The 20,714-nt window shown below is 54.5% G+C and overlaps 1 protein-coding gene across 8 annotated transcripts in view; it reads left to right on the forward strand.

Moving 5' to 3' along the window:
• Kdm4b (lysine demethylase 4B) overlaps positions 1-20,714 on the forward strand; it is an 80,167-nt gene that overhangs the window by 20,480 nt on the left and 38,973 nt on the right. For 7 of the 8 annotated variants that reach the window (XM_057771273.1, XM_057771278.1, XM_057771276.1 and 4 more), the window contains 3 exons: positions 3,977-4,152; positions 4,482-4,596; positions 9,986-10,179. In XM_057771273.1, the coding sequence (XP_057627256.1) occupies positions 3,977-4,152; positions 4,482-4,596; positions 9,986-10,179 (485 nt within the window). The remainder of the gene's footprint in view (positions 1-3,976; positions 4,153-4,481; positions 4,597-9,985; positions 10,180-20,714) is intronic. The other variant, XM_057771281.1, reaches the window with a different exon arrangement.

Below are 20,714 nucleotides of genomic sequence, written 5' to 3' on the forward strand. Positions count from 1 at the left end.
GTGTGTGTGTATGGCGTGTGTGTGTGTGTGTTGGCACAAGGCCTTGCATAGCAGAGTATGCTTGACACCTACAGAAAGGTGTTGGGGTCACCCTGGCATCTTTTTTTTTTCTTTTTTAAAAAAATGGCTGGGCAGTGGTGGCACATGACTTTAATCCCAGTGTGTAGAAGGCAGAGGCAGGTGGATGGATCTCTGTGAGTTCAAGGCCAGCCTGGTCTACAGAGCAAGTTCCAGGACAGCCAGGGCAACACAGAGAAATCCTGTATTGAAAAAAAAAAAAAACTGTGTGTGTGTGGGGGGAGGGTGCACACATGTGTGTGGTGCATGTTGGCGCCAGAAGGGGGCCTGGACCCACAGCAGTCGGGAGCCTCCTGAATGGGGCGCTGGGCTCTGAACGCTGAGCCAGTTCTCTGCTTCTCACTTCATTTCTGCTTTTCTTAGCACTGGGGTCCACCTGGGCCGCTCATGTGCAAGGTAAATGGCAGGCCTGCCTCAGGACTCCGTCTAAGACCGCCCGGGGCTCACTGACCCTCCCAGGTGCTAGGAGGACAGGCCAGCACCTCACACCTGGCTTTGCCCAGGTGACACCTGGAGCAGTTGCTGGTGGGTCCCCACATGGCCACCATGGTTCTCTGGAGTCCAGCTAGCACTTCGGAGTGCCAGAGTCGGTCCAGAGATCGCACAGGTGTCGGGGGCAGTAGATCTCAATTCCCAGGCAGACTAAGGGGTTGTATAGGCAACTGTGCCACCAAACCTGAGGCCTGAGCTTAGTCCCCCAGGATTCACACACAAGGAGGAAAACTGACTTCTGTGAGTGGTCCCTTGACCTCCACATGCGTGCACACACAAGATAAATAACCTTTCTCAGGGAAGCAGTGCCTTCCGAGGCAGGCATGCCACCCCAGCCTAGAGCTGCCAAGTACTGTCCCCTCCCGAAGTTCAGTTTCTCAGTGATGACCTGGTGGCTCTCATCCTTGCTGTGCCTTGAAGCACTCAGTGACACACTCACACTGTTCCCTCTAGTGCTCGAACAGGCAAGTAGAATGGGCTAATGCCTTCTTCCTGCCCTGCCTCTCTGTGCCTGCACGTGCACGCCCGTGTGTATATCTACACGTGTGCACCCATGTGGTATGTGCATGTGCAGGCCAGAGCAGAGTACTGGGTGTCTTCCTTTTTCATTATTCTGCTTCTGCCTGAGGACAGAGCCCCACTGAATTGGAAACTCACCAGTCTGACTAGGCTGGCCGTCAGGGAGCTGTCCCCACCTCTCTCCCTGTGCTGAGGGCACAGGTGCGCAATCCTTTACATGAGTCCTAGGGATTTGAACTCAGGTCCCCGTGTTTGCAGAGCAAATGTCCTTACCCAGTGATGGTCTCTCCAGCCACGCATGTGTGTCCACGCCTGTGCATGTGCCACCTGCAGATGTGCCTCCAGGCACTTTACAGCCCTAGGGTCGGCCTGGGCTTCCTGTGGGTGGAGGACACCATTTCTCAGCAGACACTCCTGTTCCCAGTCTCAGCGGAGCCTGCCACCTCGACTCTTGAGACAGTTCTGGTTGAGCTGCAGGTTTCTACCCTTTCCTTTTCCTCCGTGATCACAGATTGAGTGACCATGGCCTGCCTGCAATACCCTTTCCACCAGAGAGGCTCTTGTGCATGGCCATCTTAGACTGTCCTCTTTGCTTCTGCTAAGGTCCCTGCAAATGAGACCGTGGCGTCTTTGCTCTGCCACCTCCCACCATAGCCTTGTACAAGTGCAGCTTCCCTTCTGGCATTTCTAGCACTGAGAGAGGGTGCACGTGCACGTGCTCTTCTACGGCTGTGGAGGACTGCCGTGCTCCCTGGGTTGGAGTTTGTGTGTGCGTGCATGCGTGCTCATCTATGGCTGTGGAGGACTGCCGTGCTCCCTGGGTTGGAGTTTGTGTGTGCGTGCATGCGTGCTCATCTATGGCTGTGGAGGACTGCTGCGCTCCCTGGGTTGGAGTTTGTGTGTGTGTGCACGTGCACGTGCTCATCTATGGCTGTGGAGGACTGCCTGCGCTCCCTGGGTTGGAGTTTTTGGCCTCCTCTGCCTTCACCTTGTCCTTGTACCTTGTCACTCTGCTCATCTTTGCATTCCACTGTTTTACCTGCCTGTCTGAATGGAGCCATCAAACTCGGTTGTGGCTGAGGTTCCCTGTGACCTTGGGGATCTGTGTTACCCCATAGGAGAGAAACTTGGGGAGACCAAGTCCATCTGAGCCCTGGGCATATATGTGCAGCACAGCACAGCATACACACCTCCTGCCTTCTGAGGGCAGATGGACTCCAGGAACCACTGGTGCCACATACGAGCTGAAGCCATGGGTTCCTCAGTGTCAGTGTGCGTGTAGCCAGGCACTGGTGGCACATGTCTTTCGTCCCAACACTCGGGAGGCAGAGACAGGTGAATCTCTGTGAGTTTGAGGTCAGCCTGGTCTACAAACTGAGTTCCAGGACAGCCAAGGTTACACACACAGAGAAATCCTGTCTTGAAAAACTAAGAGAGAGAGAGAGAGAGAGAGAGAATGAGTATGAGTGTATATGAGTGGTGTATGTCTGTCCGTAAGAGTGAGTGTGTGCGCGCATGTGCACACATGTCTGTGCTGGGGGCTCTGCTGGCCACACAGCTGTCCCCACCACCTCTGTGGGATCTGTGGGCCTCAGGAGCTGAGATGGTACTTGCTATAGCCAGTGAGAGCCAGACTTACCCAAGGTGGGGAGTGCTCTGAGTATGTGTGTCGGGTGTTTAGGTCAGGACTTCCTGGCTGCTTGGTGTGAGAGCCCTGGGGGTGCTGCTTGGGGTCTCCTGGAGGTCGGGCTCCTTCCCATGGGAACCAGGAGGAATCTGAGGCTTGTCAGAATGGCTGCTGCCCAGTGCCCACTTTCACCTGTCGTCCCTCTGCCCACCCCCATCCTGGCACTGTGAACATGGAGTTGTCTGGTTCTCTGGGGGATGTCCTGGGTGCTGCAGCATTCTAAACAGTGTCCTCATCCACTGAGAGCAGGGTGCCCTCAGTGTGTGTCAGCCACAGGCGTCCCTAGATGTGAGCCTGCAGCCCTCCCTGCATGCAGCATGGGAATGGGAGTGACTGCCTCTGTGCTTGTTCCTGGGGACAGCAGGTGACTCCAACCTTCTGAGCCCATCAGCTTGGGGTCACCAGTCCTGTGCCAGTGGCCAGAGTGGAGAGGGAGGCTGTGAGGCTTGGCACAGCAACTCTGAGAGCCACAGGCTTGTGCCCTCCGCTTCCCCACAAGAAGGGCTGGCACAGTTCTGACTCTGCCCATCTTTGGAGTGATAGTGCCACCTTCCTGTCCTCATCTGGCTCCTCCAAGTATGGCCTCTGCCCTAGCTTGTGTCTCCAAGTTCCATTCCCCTATCTCAGTGCTGGGGGCTGGGTTGATGATCCCTTGTGCCTCAGTTTCCTAAGGGCAGCCACTTGGCCCTGGCATTGTGGCCATATCCGTCGGTGTGGAGTTCCTGGCCTCCAGCATCCGCTCCCTGTCTACTTGGGACCACAGGTGCTGGTTCTCACCTTGTCTCAGGCACTCCCTTGCAGCGTGCTGCTGTGTGCCCACTGTCGAAGCAGGCCTCAGGAGCCCCAACCCTGCCTGCCATCTCCACAACCAGGGGCATCCGTGCATGGCAGCAGTGACCAAGAACAGGTTCACGTATAAGAGTGTCTCAAAGTGGGGCCCTTGTTGAGCCAGCCCTGGAGTGCATTGGCTCTGTTTAGAACCACCCATGTCATGCCCGACTCAGCCCTGGCTTGGGCTCAGGCCTCCACCTCCCACCCCCGTGTCGGCTGCAGCGGGGCCCGACTACCACCTTGGCTGCCATGACTGTCATGGTTGTGTGGTACTTGTGTGAGCGCTGGTCTGGAGCATTTAGATCTTTGGGGACCTGGAATCCCCTATCCTTTGGAGCTGCATCACCCGTATCCTTTTTGGCCCCACAGATCATCCCACCCAAGGAGTGGAAGCCACGGCAGACATATGACGACATCGATGATGTGGTCATCCCAGCACCCATACAGCAGGTGGTGACGGGGCAGTCGGGGCTTTTCACACAGTACAACATCCAGAAGAAGGCCATGACCGTGGGCGAATACCGCCGCCTGGCCAACAGTGAGAAGTATGTGGGCGCAAGCCATCTTCCCACTCGTCACCACTTCCTAGAGGCCCAACTTGGGCTCTAGGCCCTCACCCCATCCCTGTCTTCCCTCATCCCAGTGTGTGGCCTGAAGGTGGCCCTCCAGTGGAGGTCCCCATGATTCCTGCTCTGCACTTCCTAAGACCTACAGTCATAGCATGTGCAGACACATGGTCCCCGTGTTCTCTGCTCCAGCTGCCCCTGGTTCCTGAATCTCCGTGCCCCTGCTGCCACAGGCAGCCTTGGTTCTGAGATGGCTAAAGGGTCTCATATTGCCCAGAGCACAACCTGAGCTATTGTGCTATCCCCAGGTACTGCACCCCGCGCCATCAGGACTTTGACGACCTGGAACGAAAGTACTGGAAGAACCTGACCTTCGTCTCGCCCATCTATGGGGCTGATATCAGTGGCTCCCTATATGATGACGTAAGTGTCCATGGGTCTGGCTACCATGTGGGCTGTAGGGAAGGGAGGAGAGTGGACCACTCTGATTCCAGTGGCTCCCACCCACCTCCATGTTCCTGGACACTACTTGGCAGGACTGTGCTGGCTTTTGGCCCAGACTGGTGTGCTGAACAGGAGGCTACAGCCTGATTTGATTTCAGTGATGGTGGGGACTGCTTGGACTCTGTCTCTTCTGACTCCTCTGTCTTGTGTCCTTGAGGTTTAAGCCACCTCAGTGGAAGCTGCTGAGGTGTGGAGCTGGGAGCCCATGCCTTGGAACTGTGGCTCCTACCACAGGGCAGAGGCACGTTGGTGCTGGTGTTTCACAGCATTCCTCTGGAAGGTTTTGTTGGTTGATGATTTGTGTGTATGTGCGTGCACACATAGGAGACCCATGAATAATCTCAAAGGTCTTCCTTAGACCCTGGCCCTGTCTACCTTGCAGTTTTAGGTGACAGGGTCTCACTGTGTATTTGTTTTTTTTTTTTTTGTTTTTCGAGACAGGGTTTCTCTGTGGTTTTGGAGCCTGTCCTGGAACTAGCTCTATAGACCAGGCTGGTCTCGAACTCACAGAGATCCGCCTGCCTCTGCCTCCCAAGTGCTGGGATTAAAGGCGTGCGCCACCATCGCCCGGCCCTTTTCTTTTTTGTGTTTTTTTTTTTTTTGAGGGTCTCACTGTGTAGACCAAGCTGGCTTCTACTGTAAGGAAATAAACTTTCCTCATGAGTGCTGGAGTTATCTCCTCCACCTTGTTTTTTATTGTTGGGTTTTTAAAGTTTACTCATTTTTAACACTTGTGTGGGTGTTTCGCTTGTGTATGTATTTGATCCCCTGGAACTGGAGTGCAGCTGGTGAGAGCCTCTGTGTGGGTTTAGGGTCTCACTGAACCTGGAGCTCACCTGCTAGACTAGACTGACTGTCTAGCAAGTTGGGACTCCCCTGTGTCTGTCCAGAGCTGGATTATAGGTGCACACTGTGGCATCCAGCTTTCTGCGCAGGTACTGTTGGCCGGGCGCAGGGTCTCCCACTGAGCTGCTCCTCAGTGTTGGTTATTTGTTTGTTTTGTTTTTGAGTTGTGTGTGGTGTGAGTGTGTCTGTTCTTGTGTGTGTGTGCATGCAGGCACATGTGTGTCCGCGTCTGTGGTGTTATAGATCTGAACTCAGGTCACCAGGCTTGGTGGCAGCACCTTCATGCGAGCCCTCTCAGCGGCTATGACTGTTCCTAAAGGCAGGCTGGCTTCGTGCAGCTGGCACGCCCTGAGCTGCAACGGCTGAAAGCACAGGGTGCAGTGGGCTGCAGTGCACCCACAGCGCTGGAGGGCCCTCACTTGTCCACTTGTGTCTGGACATTTCTGTTTTTAGTGTCCCACATTGTGGCCTCTTATGTCCTCTCTCAGTGTCCCTGGGGTCTGCGCACTGGTGTGTGGAGGGCCCACACAGCATGCCCCTGTCCATCAGGTGATAGACGTGTGGACTGTGGCCTGCTTGGGCTCCAGGAGGTGAGGCAGCTGTGGGTGCTGTCCATGTCCATGTGGTCAGGCCTTTGTTTCTCTGAGGTCCGTATCTGGGGTGCATCTGCTGGCTGAGCTGTCTGCCTCTCGATTCCTGCTTCCTGGCACTTGTCACTCTGGGTTTGAGAGGCACCACTGCGTTGTGGTTCCTTTTTCCACGATGCCGAGTGTCCGGGGGCTCACTGTTCTCTCTGTGCCTCTGTGGAGAAGTCTATACTTAGACTTTTCATGCACATGGGGTGTGAGTTTGTCACCAGCAGGCCGTCTGCACCCCGTCTGTCTCTGCTCTGTGAGCTGTCTGTCTGTCCAGTCTTCTTTCAGTACTGGGACCATCCATGGGGCCCTTGCTCATGCTGAGCTGGCTCACATTGTCACAGTCACACCTTTGTGTCTTCTTTTTGGAGACAGGTCCACTCTGGCCTCAGCCTTCTGAGTGCCTGGGACCACAGGCTTGGTTGTGTTCTTTCCTGGCGGTGGCTTGACTCTGTAGAGTCTACATAACTCTTTTTGTTTCTATTCTCGGTGCAGTTTTAAGAACCTGTTGCTGGTTCCACAGACAGAGTTTGGCCTTGTGTCTTTCCTGAGACCTCAGTGGCCTTGGTCTGCTGCTCTATGAGCTGCGGTCAGACCCAGGCCGGTGAGGAGAGCCCCCTGACCCAGATCAGCTGCTGGAGAAATGCTTGTACCACAGGGGATGGTCTGGATGCCGGGGGAATTCTAGGTCAGTATTGGTTATGTTTGTTTATTAAAAACAAAAGAATCACCCAGATGGTGGTGGCAAGCGCCTTTAATCCCAGCACTCGGGAGGTAGAGGCAGGTAGATTTCTGTACATTCAAGGCCAGCCTGCCTGATCTACAGAGTGAGTTCCAGGACAGTTAAAGCTACACAAGGAAACCCTGTCTCGAAAAACGAAAAGAAAATGAAAATTCTAGGGGAGAGATGGTTCAGTGGTTAAGAGCACTGGCTGTTCTTCCAGAGGTTCTGAGTTCAATTCCCAGCAGCCACCTCAGTCTGTAATGAGATCTGGTGCCCTCTTCTGGCCTGCAGACAGAAAGAACACTGTATACATAATAAATAAATAAATCTTAATAATAATAATAATAATAAAAAGAACAGGGCTGGAGAGATGGCTCAGTGGTTAAGAGCATTGCCTGCTCTTCCAAAGGTCCTGAGTTCAATTCCCGGCAACCACATGGTGGCTCACAACCATCTGTAATGAGGTCTGGTGCTCTCTTCTGCCTGCAGACATATACACAGACAGAATATTGTATGCATAATAAATAAATATTAAAAAATAATAATAATAATAAAAAGAACAGATGAGATGAGAGGAGATGGTCAGATGGGGCAGAGTCCCAGCTGCCAAGCCTGACAACCTGAGTTTAATTCCCAGGGCATACATGGTAGAGAGAATGAGGTTGTCCCCTGACTCCTCATGTCCCACACAAAATAAAATAACTGTAAACAAGACAGGGTTTCTCTGTGTAACAGCTCTGGCTGTCCTGGAACTCACTGTGCAGATCAGGTTGGCCTTGAATTTACAGAGAGCTGCCTGCCTCTGCCTCCTGAGTGCTGGGATTACAGGTGTGTGCCACCACCGCCCAGCAACAAAAGTTCTTAAAATAGACATTTTCATTTTTAGATCAGTTTTAAGTCTATAGCAAAATGGAGCAGAAAACTCGCTTGAGGGCTGGGGAGACAGCCCCGTGGTTAGAATACTTCTGTTAGTCCTGAGGACTCAGGCTCGATTCCCAGTACCTACCTCAGGGTGACTCTAACTCCAGCTCGGGCATCTGGCCCTGAGGGCACTGCCCTGCATTCATACACAAGTAATCAATAATTAAAGGAAGGGAGTCCTGCTTGAGAGCCTACAGTCCTCTCGCCTTCTTGCCCCAGCCGTGATGCTAAGCACTCCCTGCCTCCATTCTTGTTCCTTATCCACAGTGTCTCAGGACTGCAGTCATGGCACAGCCTTTCCCATGACTTCTGTCCTGCAACCATGTGTGCTTAGAGCTCGTCCATGTCCTTTCTGACTTATTTCTTTCAAGTGTGTGTGCTCAACTGTTGCTGCAGCTGCCCCTGCCTTGTGACATGACTGAGGTGGAAGCTGTCTCACAAGCCCTTCTATAGGTGACTGTAACTGGAGGTTTCTCTCCCACCCACCAGTTCCTCAGTAACCATTCAGAGGCTTATATTAACTATAGAATAATGATATGTTTGGCCAATGGCTCAGGCTTATTACTAGCTAGCTCTTACATTTAAATTAATCCTTATTTCTTGTCTATGCTTTGCCACATGGTTCGTGGCTTGTTACCTCATTTTCTACAAGTCTTGCTTTCTTAGCAGCTGGCTGGTGTTTCCTCGACTCCACCCTTCTTCACCTGTATCTCTGCTTCAATTTCCCGCCTGGCTCCATCTTACCTTTCTGTAGGCCAAAGTAGCTTTATTTATTAACCAAGGAGAGCAACACATATTCACAGCATACAGAAAGACCATCCCACAGCAGGTGGCTTCTTTTTCCTCCTTCTTGAGCCAGGGTCTCATGGAGCCCAGGTTGGATTTGAATTTGCTAGGGATGACCTCGAACTCCTTACTCTCCTGTTCCACCTCCTAAACATCAGTGTGCTGTGCCCTGTTCACATTGCCCAGCATTGCACCCCACATGAGAAAGCCTCTGCACTCTGGTGGGGGAGTGTGGGGTGTCTTGGTGTCTTGATCTGGTTTATCCACTGCAGGTGCCAAGCAACTTTACAGGAAGCAGTCAGGTCTCGGATCTGTGCTGTGCGCTCTCTTCTCTTGGGTTTGGGCTCCCTGTCCTCTAGCAGGCCTCATTTTGTTGTCTGTGCTCCTGGGGCAGTGCTAGCCTGGCAAGATATTCTGAACAGGCATGTCCCTACACCCCATCTCCTGTCAGCCAGTGTGCCGACTTCTCACAGGCTTCAGCTGCCAAGGCCCAACCCTGGGCCACATCTACCACAGGCCCCCTGGAAGCTTGTGGCTTTGGCCTGCCTCACCTGAAGTAGCACAGAATCTGTTACAGATGGGGAAGCTGAGACCCAGAGCAGAGGACTTTTGACCCAGCCATGGCGTGAATTCTCCGCATGAGGCTATACCTGGGTCCCTTTCTTGCAGCCCATGACATGTCCCACATGGTCACTGTGCTGGGTGGCAGGCAGGGCAACAAGGCCATTATATGCTTGGTGACCTGTTGCCATTATGTTACTGTGACCTCAGCAGCCTCTGCCCTCCAGACTTGTGCCTTCAGCCTCCTGGCAGGGGAGTGGTCACCGCTGGTCATCTTGTCAGCACATATTGAGATGCTGAGATGCACCCTGCTGGCTCTGGGATGAGGAGAGGTCTCAGGCACAGGCACACGAGGCTCCTGCCCCACCTTAGCTCCAGCTAGCATTTGATGAGAGCACAGGTCAGGGTGGGGGCTTCATACATGTTTGCCTATATCCTTTGAAGCTGTCTGATCTTGTTTGGTGGAAGGTTCTGAAAGGGCTGTCATTTGGACATGGGTTCACATGCCTGTGAAAGGATCACTCTCGTGGAGACTGCCTTTCTCCTTCTGTGTTACTTAGAGGTGTGGAGGTCACTGCCAAGCTATAGTTGTCCATTGATGGTTTGTAGACTGTTGCCTGCAACATGCTGTTCCAGGAAGGCTGGGGTGGCAGGTGAGAGTGCAGGGCCCATGACCCTGGTCCCCTTGGCCTCTTGGGATGACCAACTGGAGCCTGGGGATCTGATCCTGACTTATCTCAGTAGCCCCGTTCTACCCCAGGTGACTACATTCAGGGTGCAGGTGGGCACAGGTATCCTGGGAGGACTCTGCTGACCACACACTTGCTGTCCACAGGATGTGGCCCAGTGGAACATTGGTAACCTGAGGACCATCTTGGATATGGTGGAACGTGAGTGTGGCACCATCATCGAGGGCGTGAACACACCCTACCTGTACTTTGGCATGTGGAAAACCACTTTTGCCTGGCACACAGAGGACATGGACCTCTACAGCATCAACTACCTGCACTTCGGCGAGCCCAAGTCCTGGTGAGTGCCAGGGTGTGAGGCATGGGGTGATCTGGCTAATCTGACAGGTTACTGTGGTGCACCTCCTGCTCACCCTTCAGTCTTGGGGGAGATGTGCTGGCCCAAGACCATGGCCTTGGCGGTTAACAGGTACCCACTGCAATTCTGCCATTCTGGGCAGCAAACAGGCCAATGGGTATGTCACCTGCTGCCAAATCACAGGGGTTGATTCCTGCTGGACCTGGAGGCTGTGTGAGGTGCCAGCTTGCCAACAGTGCCCCCTCTCTCTTTCTCTCTCTTTTTCCATCTCTCTCTCTTTCTCTCTCTTTCCATCTTCCTTTGACTGCCAGGCAGAGCCCTATCCCAGGCCAGGCTCCCATCTCCCCTTGGGCTCAGCTTCCTTGTTGCACAGTGTGGACGGGAATAATGCCCTCCCCCACGCCTGGTGATGCTGAGTAGGGAGGGCAATAATGAGGGCGGAGGATGTCTGTGGTCCCCACTGAAGGCAGGTCCCAGTAGCTGGCTGTCCTGCTGCCATTTCTGTCACTGTGGAAAGCCACTTGGGGGAATGGGTTCATGTTGACTCCTGTTGCAGCCCACAGTCAGTCACTCAGGAAAGTAGAGCCACGCCCACATGGAGCAGAGCTGCATGCTCGGTCATTTTTCCTACTCTCACACAATCCAGGAATGCTGCCACCTTGTTCAGCTTCATTTTCCCACACCTATGAAATGCTCAGGTCTCTCGGACACATAACCCAGACATTCCTGCTAAGACTCTCCCTGGTGGTTGTAGCATCTGTGATGTTGACAACTAGCCATCACCCTGGTCCTCTGCTTGTGTGTGGAGGTGCCTTCCCCACCCACAGCTGAGAATTCAGGGTGCAGGGAGCCCTGTTGCTCCCACCAGGTGCTTTGTCTCTGGGGCCATTGCATGGCTCTTAGAGTCTCCCTGAGCGGAAGGTGGTGGCTCAGGTCTCCCTAGGTGAGACTGCGGCCTCCTGAACACTCGGGCTCTGGTGCCCCTTAGCTCCACCTCGTGATCACACAGTAGGTCCTTCTGCCTCCCAATGTCCAGCACCCCCTGATGTCCCAGGTGTGATAGGAATACGTTGCCCCAACAGGCCTTCCCTATGTTGCTCGGTTGTGGACAGGGCTGTGTGCTGAGCCTGTGGAGGGCCACATCAAGAGTACCCTCTTTTTGGGGTGTCTCTGCACTCAAACCCTAGGCACATAGTCCTCCCTGCTCCAGTGGAGTCCATGCTTGACTCTGGGCAACTCTTCTTCCCTGGAGGGCACCTCCCATGTGGACCCTGTAGCCAGCCATCGGCCTACAGCTTCCTGGCTGATGGCCAAGCTGGGCTGAACTTTGCTGTTTAGGAAAGTGAATCCCAACCAGGTGGTGGTGGCACATACCTTAATCCCAGCACTCCGAAGTGCAGAGGCAGTCAGATATCTGAGTTCAAGGCCAGATGGAAAGTGAACCCCAAATATTCTGACATTCTCATACCTTGTGGGTCCCAGCACTGTTCCCTCACAGTGTCAGAACTGAGAAATCCCTCAAGTGTGTGTCTGCTACTTCTTGCTTCCCTGCGGCCGTAGGGAGTCCTGCACTCTGCTGCCCCAGTGTCAGGGACTCTGTGTTCCCTGGCCTGGGGCGCAACCCTTCTCCCCCTTCAGAACTGGTCGTAAGGAGTATCCCAGTCTCTGCCAGCCAAGGCTTTCAGCTGCTTTTCCTGTTACAACAAAAATCCTCTGGCAAAGGCAGCTAGCGAGAAGGGTTTGCCTTGGTTCCTCCATCTTGCAGGGAAGGTGCTGAGGCAGTTGGCACATGACAGGAAGGGGACCAGATGGATGCTAGTACAGCTCCTTCTCCTTATATTTGATCCAGGATCCTAGCCCAGGGAATGGTGCCACCCACAGTAGGATGAGTCTTGCCTCCTGAAGGCTCGTCTCATGCTCTGGATCCTGTCCTGTCAGTTAACACTGCCGGGTACACTGGTCCTGTGGGCTCCTGCTGGGGTGTCTGAGTTATGCACACCACCATTTATTTCTATGAGTTCTGAAGCCTGGTGTGACAGCGTCGGGCTGAATGGCATCTCATGAACAGCCTAGCTGTACCCTCAACCCCCAGGGTGACTCCTGGCCTTTGGCGACACCATCCTCTGTGTACACCTGTCCAGCTAGGTGACTTCTCCCATGGTGCCCTGCTGCCACCTGTGTGGAGCCAGCTGTGGCAGCTACCACCTGGGCCACTAGGATCCCCTGAGAAGTGCCGTGGCTGTAACAAGGGCCAGTGGCCTGCTCCTTGTGGCTGCATCGTCCAGCAGGGCTCATGACACCGCAGATACAAACAGCCCATGGCTGCTTCTGCTGCAAATCTCCATATGTGCACAGCAGTGGCCTGTATGCGCATGTGTGGTGGGTTCGTTTTGGTGTGAATGTGTAACTGGGATATGCTAGGACAGAGGACCTGAGCCCGAGTCCTGCTTCTTGTGGCCACTAGGTGGCACTCCCGCCTTTCTGACATGCGGCTGTTCCCTGGCTTCCCTACCCCAGCTGCTGTGCTTGGGGATGGGGAGACAGCCCCACTTTCTCCCTTGGAAAATAAGAGTGAAGAATAATAGCTGCAGGTCAGCCAGGGCTGCATGGTGAAGCTACAGTTCAACTGAGAAAAACCAGGCCAGGCCCTGGCGTTAGAGTCTGAGAATGAGACCTGGCCAGCACCCACTGCTTAGCTTCAGAGAGACCCGAGAGCTGCCAGGAGCCACCAGAGTGACCCGTGAAGTGGGAGCCAGCCCCAGAGAGGCAGGCTGGTGGGCTAGCTGTGGGCCTGTATGAGACTAGAATGTCCCTGGTATTGGGAAGCACCTCGGCAAGGACAGAGAACCGTGCTGTCTGAGGGTGGTGCTGGTCTGTGCATGGCCACATGGCCCTGCAGCTTGTGAGGCCTGGGGCTCTCTGAAAGATAGCAGCTGCTCACGGATGACTGTCCATCCACGCAGTGTACCTCGGGCGGCATGGTGGCCCACCTGTCCCAACAGTCACCCATGATGCAGTGGGTGCAGGTCCAGCCACCCCAGCTCCCTGTGTCCTGCTGTGGCTGGGCGTGGACATCAGGGCTAGTAGTGAACACAATGGCCACTTGTTTGGGGACAGAAAGCTCTGGCAAAGCCTCAGCCTTGGTCTTGGTACGGGAGGCCCTGTCACCCCTTCCATGGCAGGGAGGGGCCTTAGTTCTCTGTTGCAGCGATAGACACCATGACCCAAAGCAGCTTGGAAGAGCTGACTCAGCTTATACATTCCGGCGGTGCTCCATCATGGCGGGAAGTCAGGGCAGGAGCTGATGCAGAGGCCATGGTTACTGGCTTGCTCGGCCTGCTTTTTTTTTTTGGTTTTTGAGACAAGGTTTCTCTGTGTAGCTTTGGAGCCTGTCTTGGAACTCACTCTGTAGACCAGGCTGGCCTCAAACTCATAGAGACCCACCTGGCTCTGCCTCCGGAATGCTGGGATTAAAGCTGTGCGCCGCCACCACCTGGCTCAGCCTGCTCTCTTGTAAAACCCAGGAGTAGCAGCCGAGGGTCACTGCGCCCCCCCATGAGCTGGGCCCTCCCATTTTGATCATAATCAGAACACTACTCTATAGGCCCGTCTGGTGGGAGCGTTTTCTCTGAGGTTAGCTCTTCCTGGGCACTCTAGATCTGTTTGCATTGGCAACTGACCATGGAAGGATGGTACCCATGTGTCCTTGGGGACACACAGATCATGTGTGAGTTTGATTTGGGTTCTCCCCACCATGCTATGGGCCCCAGAAAGTAGGATTTCACATATGCCTCTGTCCCCAGCTCCAGCAGGTACCTCAAGGGGGTCAGTGCCACTTGAGTCCTTGTTACATCACTGAAGTTAATACATGTGGGTACTGCTCCCTGGATATGGCTTAAAACTGGGGAGTCCCCACTGCTGAGTCCTTCTGTCTCCTCCAGTTGTATGACCAGAAAGACTTTTCCCGAGGAGGTGCAGGGCTCAGGGCCACTCACCAGGTAGGGAGCCCACAGCAGACTGAGTACACCACCCAAGTCCCACTTGGTGGACCGTGAGCTTTACTGGGGTCACTGACAGGCCTGTGGGTGACAACTCACAGAGCTGGGCACCTGGAGCACACTGCACAGCCTGCAGGGCCACAACAGGCTGGAGAGCATCTTTTGCAGACGCCTCAGCTGCTCTGAGCCTCCTCCAGGCAGCTCGGCTTCCCCAGGAGACGACACACAGCTTTTATTGCTCACTCTGGTGAGGGGGGGCCTGGTGAAACTGGTGGGTTTCAGGGACATCCTGAAGCTGTTTTGAGTTGCTTACCTTCCTGTTTAAAGAGCTTCCCTGTAGGGTGGAGTGCTTCGATCTCAGGAAGCAATTACATCCCGTCTCCCCATCAGAGCCCCTGCTGTGGGCGCCATGATGGCTTGAGGTTCGTGAGGGTATTTGCAGGCCCAGCATTTCCTGAAGCTTTTTTGGGTCTGATGCTACTTTGGCTGATATGATCAGGGTCAAAGGATTTTGAAGGTGGGAGTGTGTGCTGCCCTGGGCAGGCAGGATAGAGAACACTGGGCTCTGCTTGGTCGCCCAGAAGCTGTTGGGACAGGTGGGGGTGGGTTCTCATGCTTTCCACAGAAAGCTGTTCTGTCCTGGGGTGTCTGTGGAGTAGCCACACAGGTACGGCTGCCGTGTGGCCTCCAAGGACATTGCCTTGCATGGGAAGTGAGGAGCCTGTACTTACAGGTCCCCTGATGGAGTCTCCCCCTCCTCCCTGCCTAATGTATGGCCACTGGTTAGTCAGACCCTGGGCCCTAGTCTAGGAAGGTGCATCACCACCTAAGGACCCAAGTGACAGTTGGACCTGCAAGGGACCCATCCTGGCTTGAATCTGTGCCAGCCTGTGAGGTACTAGCTTCTGAGTGCCTTGCCACCCCAGTCCTCAGGAACCACAGATGGTCATGCACCTCACCCTAGGCATGACCCTCTGCAGGGGTCTTCTGGGCTACCAGGTTCTTCTAATAGTCCAGCCATTAGGGGGCAACTTAGCTTGCAATGGTTGTTTCCTATCTGGCTTGCATCCCGTGGCCTCTCCCTCATCCTGTCCCCACTGTGTGGTGCCTGTGAGGTGGATGCTCTCACTTGTCTACCACACTTGTAGCACTTGGGAGAGCTGGGTGCCCCACCATGTCTCTCTGACTAACTCACTGGGGAATGTAAGGTTGCTGCTTCCACCTGAAGCTGGTGGCTGTGATGGTGTTAGGACCATAGCCACTGGCCCCTGCTCTGCCACTCTGTCCTCTCCAGAGCCCCTAGCTGTGGTGCCTGTCCTTGGCTGTCCTCAGCGTTTTATGAGAGGCATAGCTGTCTGCAGAAGGCTCCTCCTCTGAAGGTGACAACTGTCACAGGTGGGAACCCAGCAGCAGGCTCTGCGGCTGTGTTGCTGGTGCACCAAGTATGGCTGTGGCAGCCAGCTCACATTTTGTGGTGATCTTAGCCAGTCTGCCCAGGACGCTGCTGGTTTCATGTCTCCTGACCCGTCCTGTCTCAGACACTGCGGGTACGTGAGGCAAAATGTCAGTCCACATGTGACTTTTTGCTGTCCACCCTCCCCTAGGGGGGTGTGCTGCCAGAAGCCGGGAGACCCTGAATGGCAAGGTAACCAAGAGCCAACCAGGGTTGCTCTCCAGCTGGCATCGAGGCTCTGCTCTACAGAGCTTGGCATGCCAGCCAGTTCAGAGGGACAGGACAGCTGTGTTATCCCTGGCCTGGCGCCCCTGTGGCCTCCTTCTTGGGCCCTTGGCCTCACCCTGGCCAGAGCTGCTCTGTCGTCCTCATCTGCTGCTCTGGCCTTCTACTTGTAGACGGTGCTGTACATCTCAGTTACCTTGGGAACCAGAGGATTAGCTCTTGAGGCAGGTAACATTCCTGAGCTCAAACTGGGGCATTGGGGCCCTTGGTACAGCAAGATGAGCCCTGTGTCATTAGCCACCATGGTGCTCTGATAATGGTGGGCGATTCAGAGAATCTGGTACACACTACAGGGTACAGCTCTGAGTCACAGCCTGTGCCCATTAGCTCGATGAGCCATCCCACTTTGTCCTTCCACAGCCAGGCCTTGCCAGCCCTGCAGCTGTGTCCCTGGGATCGGAGGATCAGAGCAGCCATGCGCGTGTTGGGGCTCTCTCAGAGCCCATTGACTCTATCCCCAGCCTTTCTGTTTCGGAAGCACTGAGCAGAAACCGTCTGTATTCTTTGCCCAAGACAGGGCCATTAACTTGCAGCAGTTTATGGAGCCTTCCCCCAGTAAATCTGGGGGGCTGGAGCTGAGCTGGGCTCTCAGGCCAACTAGTGAGCTGGGAAGATGACCTGCAGCTTTGTCTCTTTGGTTGTATATGGCCTACTTTTTTGGTTGGGGATTCCTCTTCCTTCCTCCTTCTTCCCTCTCTCTGCCCCTGCTCTTCTTCCTCCCTCTCTCTGGCCCCCTCCTCCCTGCCCCTGCTCTTCTTCCTCCCTCTCTCTGATCCCCTCCTCCCTGCCCTGCTCTTCCTCCTCCTTTTATGGTGCAGGTGGGTCTGTTGATGGTAAGCCAGCAGTGCAGGTTCCCATGAGTTACCCCTGCCATCCATGGAGCCTGTGTGCTATGAGTCCTGACTGTGAGGACTATTCCTCAGTGTCCTGCACAGTCCCCTAGCTCCTGCACTCCACCCAGAGTTGTGAAATTCCTCAGCTCCTCTGAGCCAGCCTATTGTTTGACTTCTCTTATGCTGGAGGCCTTGGTGATGTGGAGCATCGTGTGTTCTGTGGTCACCTCCATCCTAGACCGGCCCTGATAATATTGTCCTTGACCGTGTGGCTCAGGTCATCTGCCGGTGTCCTTTCCCTATAGGCCATCTTTAACACCCCCCACACTGCACTCTGAGGTGAAATGGACTCTGTAAAATGAAATGTTTTAATTATCAGAGAAGTCAAGAGAGGAAGGAGCAGAGTGGCCCTGTGCCAGGTTGGCAGCTGCGCCCAGTGCTGTGCCAATCACATTCCTCTCCTTGTCAGGGTGCTGGGGTTCTTTCCTTCTTCCTGGAGAGGAATCACAGCTGGAGCAGTCACCTGGGGCTGACTGCTCAGAAGTGAGCGTTTGGGCCCTTCAGGCTTTCCAGGTTACTATGTCAGGCCCTGCCCTCAGGCTGCAGGGGAGCACCCTTGTTCTCTGCAGCCTGAGGAGGCCAGGCTCAACCCAGAAATTGGTCAGGTTTTTGTTTTTTTTTTAATGACTTAATTTATCTTTGTTTTATGTACATTAGTGTTTTGCCCCCATGAATGTCAGTGTGAGGGCGTCAGATCCCCTGTAACTGGAGTGAGCTGCCATGTGGGTGCTGGGAATTAAGCCTGGGTCCTTTGAAAGAACAGCCAGTACTCTTAACTGCTCGGCCATTATCTCCAGCCCCAAGTTACTTAATTTTTTGCAGGCTCCAGATGTGCAATGGAGCCCCTCCTTCCCGTCTTGTGGGACAGAGGATGGATTATTCGGGGCCTGGATGTGTGCCTGTGCCCTTATGAGCAGGTGTGCTCTCCGTGTGCACCCGGCAGCAGCCCTTGTCCTTCCCTTGCCCCTCTGTACTCACTGCTGTCCTGGCTTCTAGGACTCGAGCTGCCCGTGCTCTGTGCGCCTGTCCCTGGGCTGCGTGGCCTGGCAAGAGCCTGCTTCAGACTTTGTACGAACAGGCCAGTCTTGTCCCCACTGAGAGTGAGAGCTGACTCTGCCAGGGGGAGCAGTGCTTGGCACGTTTTCCTGCTGGGAGCTCACCTTTTCAGGCTGTATGGTCTGCTGGTGAGCATGGGACCCTGCCACCATCTCATCTGTTGCTTTCCCCACCAGTGGGCTTGCTCCTGTCGACCGCAGTAGGCAGATAGCCAATTACTGGCCACTGCTTCAGCCTGCCCCCCACTTGGCCCTGCAGAGTTTTCTGGGGTGAATATCAACACACTCACTGGCCTGAGGCAGTTGGACCATTCTAGATCTGACAGGCACCTACTCTGGGTCTGTTAGGCCCTAGGCCCCCAGGTATAGGTGGGAAACTGGGAATCTTCCGGAAGAGGAGGTTGGGTTAGGAATGAGGAGTCCCTACAGTGCAGAGTCCCTTCTGGGAACATTCCTTAGTACGTGTGGTGGTGGGGAGCTCTGGAACCCACAAATGTTCCCAGTGTGGTCATGTCCTGTACACCAGTGGCTGGTGGCGCTAATATTGTATCCCCAGCTTCTGTAGCTGGGTCTAGTAGCAGCAGCTGACCCTGTATCATCTCAGCATCTTTAGAGTTGGCACCATGGCATGGCACACTGCTCAGGTGCAGGAGACATGGGGTCTCTGTGATAGGAATGTCCCTAGTCTATCTGGAACTGGCTAGGTGTGTCCTTAGTCATTGGGACACTTGGACATCAGGCCTGTCCTGTTCCCAGGGTGGCTCTGAAGTAGGAGCCTGCAGCGGAAAGAGCCCCCCCTTCCCCAGTGTCCGGTTTCCACAGTGACCGCTGCCTGAGTCAGAGCACCTCCCTGGTTTCTGCCCAGAAGTCAGGCACTGGTACAGAGCATCCCCTTCCACCCTGCTCAGTGGCTTCCTGCACTGAACTTGAGAGTGGGGACCTAGAGGAGATTAACCCTATGTGAGCTCAGCCTTTCCCAGAAACCTGGAGCCGCATGGAGCAGGTGGAGTGTCACAAGGCCCCTCCAGCAGGCATTGCATCTGGGTGTGCAGAGGGGGCCATAGGAGAGAGTGCTTTTGATGTCCCCACTTTGCGTCTGCAGTGGGCTCACCCCCAGAGAGACCTGAGTGGCCACAGGCCTGGGTCCCATACTAACTACTGTACCAGCCACAGCGTATGGCCCCTGGTCCCAGGAGTCTCCATCCATGCCCTTTCCCTCCTCTGTAGCACCCCACTGGTTCCCAGAGAGCCCGCCCTTAACCCTTTCCTTTCAGTGTCTAGGTAAGTGACTGGCCTGGGAGACCACTGCTGCAGTTTTGTGCATGGACTGTGGAGTCCAGACTCATTGCTCTATGTGGGCTCCTGGTTGTTTAAGCCATTGTCCAGGGCGATGACACAGGGAAATTGGAAGCTTCTGCATGTCCACAGCCACAAGTCCAAATACCCGTGCATGCAACACCAGGCCCCTTACCAGCTCTACACTATCAGCATGACCTGCCTCTCAGACTGTCTCCTGTAAACTTGTCTTAGACTTTTGGCAGTGCAGGGTAGGTGCCATCCAACACAAGGCCACTGGTGGCTGTCTCTGTTGATCTTGGTCATGAACTAAAAACCCTCAGGGTAGGGTGGAGTCCCACACCTCTACTGAGCATGTAGTATCTGCCTTAGCTGAGATGGGTGGGCACGGACGGGGCCGTACCCATACCTCCTCCCCAGGCCCCCCAGGGAGATGTGACAGCCACAGATATTCACCCACCCCACCCCCAGCCACCAAGATGCCTTTTCTCCGCACCACCAGCTTCCCTGTGGGTGGTTGATCCCATCCCCAGGTCTCTGTGTTCTCCAAGCCAGCTCTCTTGATGCCCTGTGTGTTTTAATAAAAATGTCATTACTAGAAGCCATTGACACTGCTGGTGTGTGACACCAGATTCTACCGCCTATTGTCCCAGAAAATGATCCATTAGAGATAAAGCCAGCAGCTCAATAGTCTCCACCCTGGGAGCATCCTTTCCAGTTCTGGCTGCTGCTATCTTCGCTGCAGTCTCTGTGTCTGCCCCACCCACGCAGGCATAAGAGATGGGATTTCCCGGTGGAAATCGGCAGGCCTCACTCTGTGCCAGCTAGGCCAGGCAAACGCCTGGCTAGAAGCTCTGGTGAACTGAATCCCTTTTTGCAGCAGTGGTCAAATTGGCGTACACAGAATTCTGTTCCCTCATGCAACCCCCACTTGCCTTTTCCATGTGGGTCAGATACTTTGTGGCCTCTCCATAGAGTGGGCAGTGGGTGCCCAAGATCAAGGGCACCTTGAACCCCTGTCCAGGTTTTACTCTGACCTGTAGGGTCCCTCCTCTTGTGACTCAGCTGCAGTGACTTCTCTGCTCACACCAAGATGTCCCCGGCTGTGGCTAGGGTGGGGGTCGCCCTTTCTTGCCTTTGCCAGTAGTGTGAACACAGGTAGAGGAGGTGTCTCCCACTCTTGCGGTATTGTAGAGCTGGTGAGCTTGTCTGGGATGGAGCACTCACCTAGCTCCCACGGTTGCGGATCACGTCTTCAGTCTTGCCTTGTTTCTGCTATAGCAGGAGCACTTGGGAACACAGTCCTGCCTGTTCTTGCTGTCCTCTCTCTCTCTCTCTCTCTCTCTCTCTCTCTCTCTCTCTCTCTCTCTCTCTCTCTCTCTCTCTCTCATTATGTAGCCCTGGCTGGCCTTGAACTCACAGAGATCTGCTGCCTGTGTCTCCCTAGTGCTCACCATGGCTGGCTGGCTTGGCATTTTGATCAGCTCTCCAGTCCGATTCCCCACTGTGGCGCTGGCCTGTCACTTGATGTGTCCCT

Source organism: Chionomys nivalis, chromosome 6 (assembly GCF_950005125.1).
Source record: "Chionomys nivalis chromosome 6, mChiNiv1.1, whole genome shotgun sequence".
In the NCBI taxonomy this organism is placed as follows: domain Eukaryota; kingdom Metazoa; phylum Chordata; class Mammalia; order Rodentia; family Cricetidae; genus Chionomys; species Chionomys nivalis.